This window comes from Pagrus pagrus (assembly GCF_965226575.1).
Source record: "Pagrus pagrus genome assembly, chromosome: 12".
Lineage (NCBI taxonomy): Eukaryota > Metazoa > Chordata > Actinopteri > Spariformes > Sparidae > Pagrus > Pagrus pagrus.
This window is the reverse complement of record NC_140196.1, coordinates 23,962,488-23,975,006: the sequence shown is the minus strand read 5'-3', so window position 1 is coordinate 23,975,006 and position 12,519 is coordinate 23,962,488. Positions and strand designations below refer to the sequence as shown.

General features: G+C 41.4%; 2 protein-coding genes and 1 long non-coding RNA gene across 3 annotated transcripts in view; 2 read left to right on the top strand and 1 right to left on the bottom strand.

Moving 5' to 3' along the window:
* Window positions 1-266: 266 nt before the first annotated feature.
* Window positions 267-3,244, bottom strand: LOC311266583. The gene is made up of 3 exons (XR_014623735.1): window positions 3,166-3,244; window positions 2,769-2,885; window positions 267-1,685 (listed from the first exon to the last, which is right to left on the bottom strand). It is a non-coding gene; the product is annotated as an uncharacterized lncRNA (long non-coding RNA).
* A 68-nt stretch (window positions 3,245-3,312) lies between these two features.
* Window positions 3,313-5,954, top strand: klf17 (Kruppel like factor 17). The gene is made up of 3 exons (XM_084369996.1): window positions 3,313-3,505; window positions 3,619-4,741; window positions 4,850-5,954. Exons 1-3 carry the CDS (start codon window positions 3,431-3,433, stop codon window positions 5,023-5,025), a joined length of 1,374 nt encoding a protein of 457 aa, XP_084226122.1. The 5' UTR covers window positions 3,313-3,430; the 3' UTR covers window positions 5,026-5,954.
* A 1,823-nt stretch (window positions 5,955-7,777) lies between these two features.
* The window catches only part of slc6a9 (solute carrier family 6 member 9), a 92,391-nt gene continuing 87,649 nt past the window's right edge, over window positions 7,778-12,519 (top strand). The window contains exon 1 of the mRNA XM_084369081.1: window positions 7,778-7,803. The gene's annotated coding sequence lies outside the window, so the exon portion shown is untranslated. The remainder of the gene's footprint in view (window positions 7,804-12,519) is intronic.

Below are 12,519 nucleotides of genomic sequence, written 5' to 3'. Positions count from 1 at the left end.
TGTTCCGAGCACAGCTACTGTTTGGACAGGAACACGAAAGCAATGTGTATATGTCTAAATAAAGGGTTGACAGTGATTGTACAGTACATTTTCCTGCACAAGCCTGCAGAAATTTGCATGTAACAAGCTTCCCATCAAATTAGTTCACAGTATGCAAAGTTCCCAATATGCTGCTGTGTGATTCCAGTGGAAATTCCTGCATCTGTCCTGAGCATCAAAGCAAGACACGTGAGCAGCTAGCACAATGAGTCTTTGGGCTCCAAAGTTTTTTTATCTTTTACACACAAGCCTGTCAACACCACCCATCATGTCCCAGATACGTTCATTTGAATCCATTTTTAATCGACATTCTCACACTTTTGAAGCAAAGCATTTTTGAAGTCTCATCTACACATTTATACCTTCAGCTAGAAATTTCAATCTTTAAGATGTTACTCCTTCAGATGCTTAAAAGTTAAGCTGGCAATGCAGTTTAGCTCCCAGCTTACACTATATCTTGAATCCTTCATCCCTTTATCACTTTTCCAACTATTTTCAACATTTGATCATTCATTCATAAGCCAGAAACTCAATTCAAACTGTGTAATGTCCCATATCTTTCATACATTATACGTTTAATATACTACTTTTAAATCCCATTCATACTAATTATACCCTTTCCAACGTTTCAAACTCATAGTATCTTCAACTGCTTCTCTATACAAAGTAAAGCCAGCAAGTTTTTGTTTTCCGCACCAGATTTTTTTCAACAAATCTTATTCGACATATTTCATACTTTCCTTTTTTTTTTTATACTTTACATTTATAAAGCCAGCAGTGCGGTTTGGCGTCAGCTTTTCAACATCCAGCGTTCACACAGCAGTTTCTTCAGAAAGCTTTTCTAGCTTCAAACGTGTTGTATCAAAGAAAAGAGAGAATAGGCCTGACCATAGGGAATAATTTTAAGGGGAACAGGGATACTTTTAAGCTTAGCAACACAAACAACTGACCAAGATAAACAACTTTTTTTTATCTTTACGTGGAAAACATTTGAGTGTACCCAGGATGAGATGCCTTGGCTCTCTCTGTATGTCTGCCTAACTGTAATCTTAAGTAATTGTGTTTAGAAAACACTTGAGCTGGAAGACTTCCTCCCTTTCAGAAAAGAGAGTCACAAAAGGAGAAACCTGAGCCCAGGGCAATTCTTTATCTGTATCTGTCTCTGTTCTTGGCTATTTGGTTTTTACATGACCTGGGTTTGATAATCCCTTTGATGGAATGAAAAAGAGGATAGTTTCTGTTCAGTGGACGGGATTATAGCATTATTCAGTGGGCTTTATTTGTTATATTTCCTAAATCATATTCAGTATGTGGAAACAGGCTTACGTTGCACAATACTGCATGTTACATTAACCATTATTGTGTTGGCCAAACACAAGATTTTTCTTAATATATATTATTGATGTTATAAAAGAAAAAGGTCTGCGTGCACACAAGCAGCTCCATGTCTGTATCCTCCGCTAGGCATCCAAAGGTGACTGCAGAGTGAAAGTAGAGGAAGCGAGTGTCAAGTTTTTCCTCAGGAAACAGAGTCAATTTCCACTTGGCTCGTGGACAGAACCGGAATTCGTTTTGCGTAAGCCCAGCTGGTTAAAAATAACTGAGTATAAAGGCAGAGGGCTGCAGGACGCTGCCTTCCACAACACCTGCAGGAGCAGAGGGAGACAGACACGTTTGTTCATTTCGCCCTTGTTGCGGTCTTTGGGATTTAAAAAATCAAACCAAAGTCCAATCGTTGTAAGACCAGGTGCTAGAAAAGTTGGTTGCTAAACTGAACAACTTTTTTTCTGACCTGAAATACTTGACGGTGATAAAAGAAATGACCATAAATGACCAAATAAAGAAATATTTCAGGATGTATATGTTTGTAGAGTTTCCCAGAAAGTCATTTACAATCAAATGTACAATATGTTATCTGACACTTTAACATGTTGACTCATGTAAGCTTTGACAGCCTGTTATAACTCTTATGTACAAATGATTAAATTGTTAATGGTCGATATATTGCCTCTTGTTTATTAGGCTTGGTTTGTTGCGGTTGATTGCAGTTGCTAATATAAACCACTCCATCTATTCCAGTGGTTAAATGGAATAGCAATGTAACAAATGGTTACGTAGTTTTGTGCATATAGGGTTTTTTAACAAGAGGTTTTTATAATTTAAAAAAATGATTCTAGCATATTACTATTGAGCAATAGAACACACTCACACACAAACACTGTTCCAAAATTGTGATTAATAGACGGTATATGTACAAAACGTAATAATAATAATAATAATAATAATAATAACAAACAATAAAGTTGTATTTCTAAAGCTGCTCTCTCTCTCTCTCTGTCTGTCTCTCAGGTCTCCACTGTCTGCACCCATCCACCTGCACATTACCATATGACTGCAGGGGGCTCGCAGGGCTGCTGGGGGGGAGATCATTAAGAAACATGTCGTCCTTTTGTTGACACCGAGATAAACAGGTTGTTTCGATGAGCCACCGCTTCACACGTTTGTGTTTGTGTTAAACATGCAGGGATCAAGTCCGGACAAATTAACAAGGTGTGTGTGTGTGAGTGTGTGTGTTTGAAGAGGCCGGGACGAAACTGTAAAACGAAAGGCACGGAGAGTCAGTCACCACCTTGTTGGGCTTAGGGCCAGCAGTTGATCACGTTTTTCCTCACACAGTCTCTCTTAAGAGGCTTTCATTGTCTAACATTTGAAGAAATAGTTTCACTTACAATGAAAATGGTCAGGAAGTGTGTTTACGCGCTGGAATTTGGACTCTCCTGCACTCCGCGACTTTAGCCAGGTTTGGTGTCGCCCCCTGTACCTGCCTCGAGGGAACTGGGTTTCCCCTGAGAGAGAAATGAGATGAGTTGCTGAAATGAAGCTGCATTTGACATCTTCATGCTTCGCACATTCATTCACGTTTTTTTCCGTCTCACTTAAGATTGAAAATACATTGAGGAAAAACGAAGATTTTTATAAATAATCCTCTGGCAAAGTTTCACAAGTAGAAAGTTAATTGTCACAAGTCTTCTGGAAGAAGTTTCCTGAAGTGAAGTGAAGTTTTGACTCCATTTTTTGAATCGTGAATGATCCTTTTGGTTAAACGTTATGCACTTATGAACTTACCTGCTTGACGCACCTGAATGCCATTTGATGTTTGCGCTGCTGGCTGCGGTGGGGGAGGTGTGTGTGTGTGTGTGTGCGTTGGGGGGAGTGGAAGCCACACCTCCCGGTATTAGTCAAGGAGCTATAAGAGGCTCCATCAGGACGGTTGACACACACACTCTGAATCCTGCATTCACTCAGCTGTCAACATTACCAAACCGGCGCTCTATGGACAGAGAGGAGAGACTTTTTTAACTCTGTCTGTTTTGTTTTGAACTGACTCAGCATGGCTGTGGCTGAAGCACTGATGCCTGCTGTGACATCGTTTCCAAGTGTGATGGAAGGGAAACAGTTCCACAACGTAAGTAGATGATTTAAATTTCGGAATCTGTATATTTTTGTACATTTAGTTCTGATTGTTGGCTCACACTAGCAACTTCTTCTAACTTCGCTCCCATTCGCTCTCCTCTGCAGCTGTGTAAGGTGGATGACTGTGCAAACAGCAGCGCAAGAGGCGGCGCAGACAACCCGCTCATCGAAGTGGAGTTCAGCATCCGGCAGTCTCCTGCTTTACCCCCCAAGGACGACGACGAGCTGGGAAAGTTCTTGGACCTCGAGTTCATTTTGTCTAACACAATCGGCACCGATGTTGGAGACGGCAGCACCAGCAGCGGGAACATCTCCCCGCCGCAGCAGCAGCAGTGCGCGTACTCCCTGCCGGAGTCACCGGAGAGCTGCAGCAGCAGCTCCGTGCCGGACTGCGGCGACAACCCTCCTCCTCACCTGGCCGCGCAGAGATACCACGGCACCGTCAGCTACACGAGCGAGGGCCCGGTCCGCAGTCTCATGGCGGAGCTGCTGACGCCAGAGATGAATTACCCGGGGGACAGTTCACCGGAGAGCGCAGGCAAGGCGAGAGACGGGCTGGAGTACACCGAGCTGAGAGCGTTGAATTCGGTCACCATTCCAGCTCCTCCCGCTCATCACCAAGCGGCCACGTCTCCTCCACCGCTTGGATACAAAATAAAAACCGAGCCTGTGGGTCAGTCTTGTATGATGGCTGCCGCAGGGGACTTTATGGGACAGATGTATGAGAGACAACAAATGCGCTCCGCGGCTTTTACGCACCACCAGGCTACACTGCCAGGTGCGCTGACAGGTTTCGGTGCGCACCACATGCAGCACCATGAACCTCAGGGACGCACAGACTGCAATTTGGCGCAAATGAACTCCATTGGCTCTCATCACCCCAACCAACACCATCTCCAAAATCAGTACATGAACGCGCCCTACCAGCCGCAGTACACACACCAGAGTCTGCCACAGTATCAAGGGCAGTACAGCATGCACAGAGAGCCTGTCCGCGTCCACCAGCAGCACCATCCGGCTTCCATGCAGGGGATGATGCTCACCCCTCCATCGTCGCCGTCGCTGCTGGAGTTTTACGCGCAGGACGACGCGGGGAGCATCAAACAGAAGCGAGGCCGCCGGTCGTGGGCCAGAAAACGCGCAGCCACGCACAGCTGCGAGTTCCCAGGCTGCGGGAAGACCTACACCAAGAGCTCCCACCTCAAAGCCCACACGAGGACACACACAGGTGAGCACAGAAGCACAAATGAATTCATGTCATTTTTACTCATTGTGATTTAATTTGGTTCTGTTCATGCAATGTGATCTAAACCAAGCCCTGTCTCTTGTCTCTCAGGCGAGAAGCCCTACCACTGTAACTGGGAAGGCTGCGGCTGGAAGTTCGCCAGGTCAGATGAGCTCACCCGTCACTTCAGAAAGCACACTGGACACCGACCCTTCCAGTGTCATCTGTGCGAGCGCGCCTTTTCACGCAGTGACCACCTGGCTCTCCACATGAAGAGGCACATGTAGGCCACATTAAAACTTCTGGACACTTTTGTATCCAAATCCATCATGGGGTCATGCCCGGAGCATCCCAGAAGAAGCACGAGTTGGTCCCTCAGTACTGGACAATTGAAACAAACGTTCCTGTAGGGACTTAAGAACATGTGTGGTGCCTTGATAGAGAGTTTAAAGCAACCTTTTCATAAGTCATTTTATCTCCTGAGGTGCCACACATTTATTCCTGTTGCAACTTGTTATGCTTCCAGAAGTCAAGTGCCTCTCCATCAGAAACAGAACAAATGCTGATGGTCTCTGTACATATCTGTGGATATATGACTAACTTTGGCTAAATTATAGTTGTTTTGTATTTAAGACATGTCCTCACTCTGTCTTTGAAATAAGTTATTGATTGCTGAGCGAGTGCCTTAACCAGACTGTGCATTTGCTTCCTAAAGGGGAAACCTCACTGTGGGCCGGACCCATAACTGTGTGCATATGTAAAAAGTATTTTTGTAATGTTTACATCTTATATCTTTGATACTAATCAAATCAGATCAGGGTTTTTTATCGACATTTTTTACTCTGTTTTCTCAAGCTTGTTGATCTACACAGTAATACATATCATAGATTTGTTCTTTGTCCTGTGAGGATTTGCTTGAGCGACGTTAACAAATTCAGGTACTAAACTAATTTTCAGTCCCATTTTCAGGATCCTAAACACCAAATGTCAATTCACCCTCACTTTACTCAGTACAAATGTTATTTACAGCTCAGTGTTTATACAACACACGTGTATTTTTGTCATGGAAGATGTGTTAAGAATGAAGAAATCCCCTGCGACCAATGGTTGAAGTGTTGTACTTGAAACAGAGTTGCCACTCAGATGTCTAATTTTTCAAGAATGCAGTTGTTTTTATGTGCTTAAGGGCTCAGAGAATAAAAGTACTTTTACAAATACAGAATGTCTGTCTTTGACTTTTTTCCCACTCACACGATTCATTCCAGTCCAGAGGAGTTTAGGCAGGTCTGTCAGCACCGGTCCATTGCCAGGGAACACAAAGGCCATGTTGTCCCCATTCCAAATGTAAATCCCAAGTCCTCTGCATGTCCCACAATTTCAGCATGTTAATGACAGTCCATGACGAGAGAAACCGATGTTATAGTTGTACAGTAACATCTTCACAAGTTGCAGGTGTAGTTCAAGGGTCTTTGGCAGGGCTGCACACATTCCCACCAGCCAAAGATGACCCACTTTCAATTTGACCAGAAGTTTGAAGTGAAGAATAAAAATATATATATTTGTTTTGCTGTATCATATTTGTGAAGTAAAGTGACACTTTGCAAATGCCATATTTTGTTTTCACAATACAATACCACCATTAAGGTTTGGCCCTACAAGACACACAGACAGACAGACACACACACACACACACACACACACACACACACACACACACACACACACACACACACCCAATAAGCATAGTTCCAAGAGATGTTAAGACAGCATGTATGTTTAGGTGCCTGTCAAACTCTGCATCACTGCCTATAAGAGACTGCCCTCTACTGTTCATATGTGTCATAACATCTGGCTGGTCCAATAGGCTGTGTTTACCAGACTGCTGCATGTTACTGATGCACTTGCTAAAAGCAATAGGCTGAACGTTGTGAAAGGAGCAGGACTGTTTCATTTTTAAAAAGATCAAAATTCATTGTTGTGCTCCTTCGAACAAAGAGATGGATATAACATGCAGTGTGGAGAAGACTCACTCACCCTGCTCTGATGGAAACTCTGCTGATCAAAGATATTTCACTCATGAAGGATTCAGAGCGAGCAGCGCCAAAACAAGACACAAGAGATGAAGAAGAATACAACAGACAGGCCCCAAGATATCTAATACCAAAACAAACAAACCAGCTTGCCTGAATCAAGACTGTATAGAAACATCTCTTCACAAAGCAAAAGCACGAGCATCCCCAGTGGAAGCTGAGATGGAAAGTGAAGGCATCTGTAGCTGTAGAGCTGTCATGTACGGCCACTCATACCAAGGTTACACCTCTGCAGTTATTTGAATGAATCACCACCTGCAGCAGCACCAACGTCCACACTCCAGAGAAAGTAATCAGATTACAGTTACAAAATACAGAAACACACAACACAGGGTATTTACAGAATTGATTGAAGTATTCTTTCTTCTCTTTTGTCTTGTTCACAGTAAAATGTTAACATATCATCACATGCAAGCAAGTGTAAATGTAAGAAGAAAAAACGTTTTTAAAAAAGTGCATTACTCTATTTAAATTACTCTAAAGTAACAGTAAAATACTTGTCTAAAATACTTATACTGGACAGATTGCTGATTGCTTTGTTGGGTGCTTGCTGTGTCTTAGATTCTTTCTGCCTGCAGTGATATACACTGCTGTCAGTTAAGTTACACCTATTTTCTAAAACCCTCTTCCACTAATAATTCAGTCCCATCACTGCTGCCTCTGTGCTTCATGTAGAAACCAGTGTAGAGCCTCCGGTCTGGAGGATGAACTGTGCTGCGTTCTTTGTCATGTCTTAGTTTCTCCACTAGATGTCCTCAGTGGATTAGTTTCCACATACAGTCTTCATTATCTGCTAATTAGGCTTATTAGGAACAACTGTCTTAATTAGTGATGCTTGTCTCCTGTGTTCAGGCTAATCAAGTCCCTGTGTTTGTTTTATGTCTTGTTCTAATAAAACCCATCTGTAGTTCTCTTCTGCAGAGCTGTGTTTTGAAGGATATATCCAAGGTGAGGTCACTGAGGAACACAGCAAATGTATGTATCAGTCCTCTGCATATTGTTCATATTGTTTTTCATTTACAACATAAGAGCCATATGATATGACAAAATGCAGCTTTTCTTTATGTTTAAACTCTTTCACAATTATCTGTTGCCTATTAAAGCATCAGTAGATGAATCCTGAGTTTTCTGAAGTGCGGTTAAAGTACTACACAAAGTTTCACAAATGCTATAAGTTATAAGTTTGTACATGCAAACTTAACAGCATATCATCTCCCAGTACAGTGGTAGTGAACTGTAAGGCCATCATCAACAGACAGAAGCTGTCTTTTTAACCACACATGCAGGTTTTTCCCTGCTGTTATAAGGCTTAGGTGAAGCACCCAATCCAGTTTGGACAGTTAGTCCTCAGTGGACTTCTTTAGCATCTTTAATCATTAATCTTTTGGATGTTGATCTTTATCAGCTCTGGCTTTTCCAATTTTTTTACACAAATATGACAATAATAATGGTCTAAAATCTAAAATCAACATTTTCTGTGATATACTTATCAAAAGACATCTTATTAATGAGTTTATTTCAGGAGGCTATGTGGGAGTAGAGACAGATTGTATAGCTGTGATCAGTGACTCATCATGCAGGTGCGGCTGTTAGCCACACAGAGACAGTATACGTCACACTGACTCCTCCTGAGAGCTGGGTGTCACTCAGGCTTGGAGGTGATAGGTCAACACTGAACTGTATCTTGTCAAGCAGGAGAGTAAAAACAATAAAGGGAAATTAAGTTGCAAAAATAAGCAATAAAAAGAAAAATTCAAGCCTAAAGTAGAAATACAGACTTGATGATAATAACAAACACAGCGATCAGCCTCTTTCACTGCAGACACTGGCATATAGAAGGAAAAGCACCGGTGTTGATCATAACATTAACAATGGCTCAGTTCTGTTCAGGTGTCAGTAAGCCATGACAGAGTGACAGCGAGCCGGCAGCTGAAGCATTTAAATGAATGTCATTCATCTAATTATTTACACCTGTGCTATTCCTACTGTGACACATGAAGAAGTGTTCTGGGAAAAAGGCCCATAACAAGCTACGTTTAAACTCTCTCCTGACTTAATACATCTGCCTGAGTGAGGTCAAATGTTTGTTTTAAAGCAGTGAAAGTGATCTCTCAGCAGTTGTGTTTGAGTTGTGTTCATTTGGAATAGTTTTTTTCAGGAGCCTGTGTGGTAGCTCAGACAGCTGAGATCAGTGACTTGTCATGCAGGTGCTGCTGTTAGCCACACAGAGACAGTATAACACCTCTCTGACTGCTCCTGAGAGCTGGGTGTCACTTGGCGTGGATGGTAATTTATCAGCAGTAACTCTATCTTGTTAAGCGTTAGTGTAAACAACAAGGAAATTAAATCGCTAGAGAGGCAATAAAAAAGTGTACGATTAAAGCAGAAATACAGATTCTTACAATAAGGTGGATTTCCTATTTCAATACATAACACACATAATTATATTGACAGTGATAGATGGGACCACCAGGGGCAGTGGTGGAAAAAGAATTCAGATCATTTAGTGAAGTAAAAGTACTAAAACCACACAGTGAAAATACTCTGCTACAAGTGAAAGACCTGCTTTCCATAAGTAAAGTAAAAGTATGATAGTATTATCAGCACATCTGGAGAAACATGATTTAATGAAGTTAGTGCAGTGCAAAGTACAAGATTTGTCTCTGGGATGTAGTGGAGTAGAAGTACGGAGCTGCGTTAAATGGAAGTACTCAAGTCAAGTACAAGCAGGCTTGGGGAGAAAAGGAAAACTTGTAATGGGATTACATTATCAGGATACAAAAAAAGGTGACAGTATTCTGTTAAAGTTACAGAAAAAAAAGATGTAATGGAATTACAGACACACTCAGTAAAAAAGGGGATTACTAACAGTTTTACACTTTTGAAATAAAGAATGATATACTAGTCTGTAACTATGCACAACACTCACACACATCACTCTAGCCTTGAAGCCAGTCTCTTTTTTCGGATATTGTTTGAATTTTGTCATTTTAACCATGATGAAAACGTTTTAGCATTCAAGCTCCAATGAGGATCACTCATGGATGTGACTTACGGGAGCTGTACAACATTTTGTTCTGACTGAGTAATTTGAATTGACAACAGGCATTCCATGAGTGCTTAGAATCTATCAGCACTTGGACTTTTAACCGCCTCACGTAGCTGCACAGGTGCTCTAATAACCGTTAATTGAAGGAACTAAAAGCTGGAGTCAAAGCTAATCCTGAAGCAGTCCCTAATTTAAATCCATTTTTCATACAGTGAACTAAATCAAAATAAATGACACTTAATTAGGGTGTTGGGGTTTAGAAAAATCAGACTGACTGGCACACGTTCACCTTTCCATCCATTCTCCTCATCTGTTGCAGGGAACATTGACAGCTTTTGGAGAAATGCCAAATTAAATTTCAAACAGAGTGTGCTGAAGCCCTCAGTGCTTATCTATTATTCTGTACACAAATCTGCAGACATGGATTAGACTTATCCTCCGAGCAACGTGTAGAGAATAGCTATTAGCAAAAACAGTTGTATGTGTCTGTCTTGATTTTAAATATTAGTAATATGAAGGAAGAATGCGTTCCTTCCTGTTTTTCACGGCTTTCAGCCTGAAAAAGAAGAAGTAGTACTAATAAGAAGAAGCAACCAGCACCTGCTATTACTCAGTGCATCAATTTATAGCAGTGGTTGAATAAGTGATGTCTCGTGATCGGTCTTTTATCTCTCTCATAATGAAAGTGAAAGAGTCTGATCATGCAGCTGGACTTTTGAAGAGTCCGATAATAAGACTGTGCCATCACTTATTGGGTAATTGTGGCCAATTTCTGTTCTCCTCACAGTGTTCCACCATCTCTCACATCCCTACATCTGCATCCTCAGTGCTGAACCACACTGATCGCCTCTGTGTTGTCAGCAATGTGCTTTCAGAAAGAGGCTACACAAGTGTGACCGCTTGTGGGCAATCAATATGTTTCACTCATATATATGTACTAGTGTAGTGCCCATTCAAAACATACTGTTCAGCGCAGATTATCTGGTAGTGTGAGGGGTTTACAGATCCAGCCTCCTGAACTGCTAACAGACTCATCAGGGTGGCCCAAGTAGTATCAATCACATTCAATATTTAGGATTTAAAATGTGCACGATTAAATCTGTAGGTTACTTTCCAAGCTGGACCACAACAGCCAATGAGAGAGGCATCCCAGAGCAGCTGATGGTGTTGCCAAGCAACAGTAAACATGTAGACCTTAAGGGGAACGTTAGTTAGCACACTACTGTTGACAGAAACTTAAAATCTTACCTCAAGTTAACGCTGAAGAGAAAATTCCCCACTCATTTAACCTTCTGCTTTTGTTTTTTTCTCACTGCAACGCGTTACTACAACAAGTTGTTGCACCATGCTAATCTCTTTTTTGTTAAGTCTGCTTCCCTATGAGATCACATGAGCGGCATCGTGAGTGAGCCCAGCTTCAGTCGGCAGAGCCATCTAACTTATTTACTCGGCAGCCAGATACCTCCAACGTCACGCTCTAGGTGGGAAAGTTGGATGCTGGGATTATGTAATGCTGCTGTTTTCCAAGTTTAAAGTCATATAAATGTAGCTAATCTGACAAATTGTTGGCATTTTAAAGCTTCCCAATGGATCAGCAACTGAATAGATTATGAATAGTGAAAATCTAGAGGCACATTTGGCCATAATTCAAGGTGAAACAACAGAGTTGATAATGCGTTAGCTGATATTAGCATTTAAATACTTCCTAGCTAACATTACCATTTGATTACAAGATGTGTGTTGCTATTTCTGAATCAATGTACACATTTCGTAATTGTAATGTATCAAAGCAGTATCATATCAAACAGTAATGTTAGCTAGAATGTGTTTGAATGCTAGTGTTAGCTGTTGTCTAATGTTAATGGAAGCTAATCGATTAACAAACCTGTCGTTTTACCTTGAAATATGGTCCGATGTCCCTATCTATCCATTGTCTTTACAGTTGCTAGTCAATCTGGCAGCAGTGAAATTTACATTTACATTTAGCAGACGCTTTTGTCCAAAGCGACTTACATTCATGCACTGATGGTGTGGCTGCCATGCAAGGTGCTGCCCAGCACATCAGGGCAGTATCTTGCCCTTTGACACTTTGACAATCGAGCCAGCGACTTTCCAATAACAAGACGCTGGCTTTAACCCTGAGCCACAGCCGCTTTATGAAATTATAACAATTTGCCGACACTTCTATGACTTGCACCCTAGAGCACAGCAGTACAACATTTGAGCTTCACATCCTGAGTGTGATTGCCAATGTAAATAGGAAATAGTATTAACCTTAGATACAACAGGAGATAAACCAGTATGCAAAGCTCATACAGCCTTTTGGCTCAGCTTTAAGCCAAAAAGCTAACATTAAGCTTGCAAGATTCAAAGTCAATAACGTTGCGTATGGTCGACAAATAGTAAATATTATATGACAGCATGTTTCACAACAAGACTAGATGGCCAAAATCAATAATACCCTATCATGTGATGGATAGAGAGGTTGTCTTTGTTGCTTGCATTTTAAGGCTGATTGTTTTACAACCCACAATATTTTGCACTTAAGAAAATGCAGATAATGTAGTCTTCATTAAAAATGTGCTCATTTAGCTTTTGGTCTTTTGAGCCAGTATGTTAATGAGATTACTAACATATTGTTA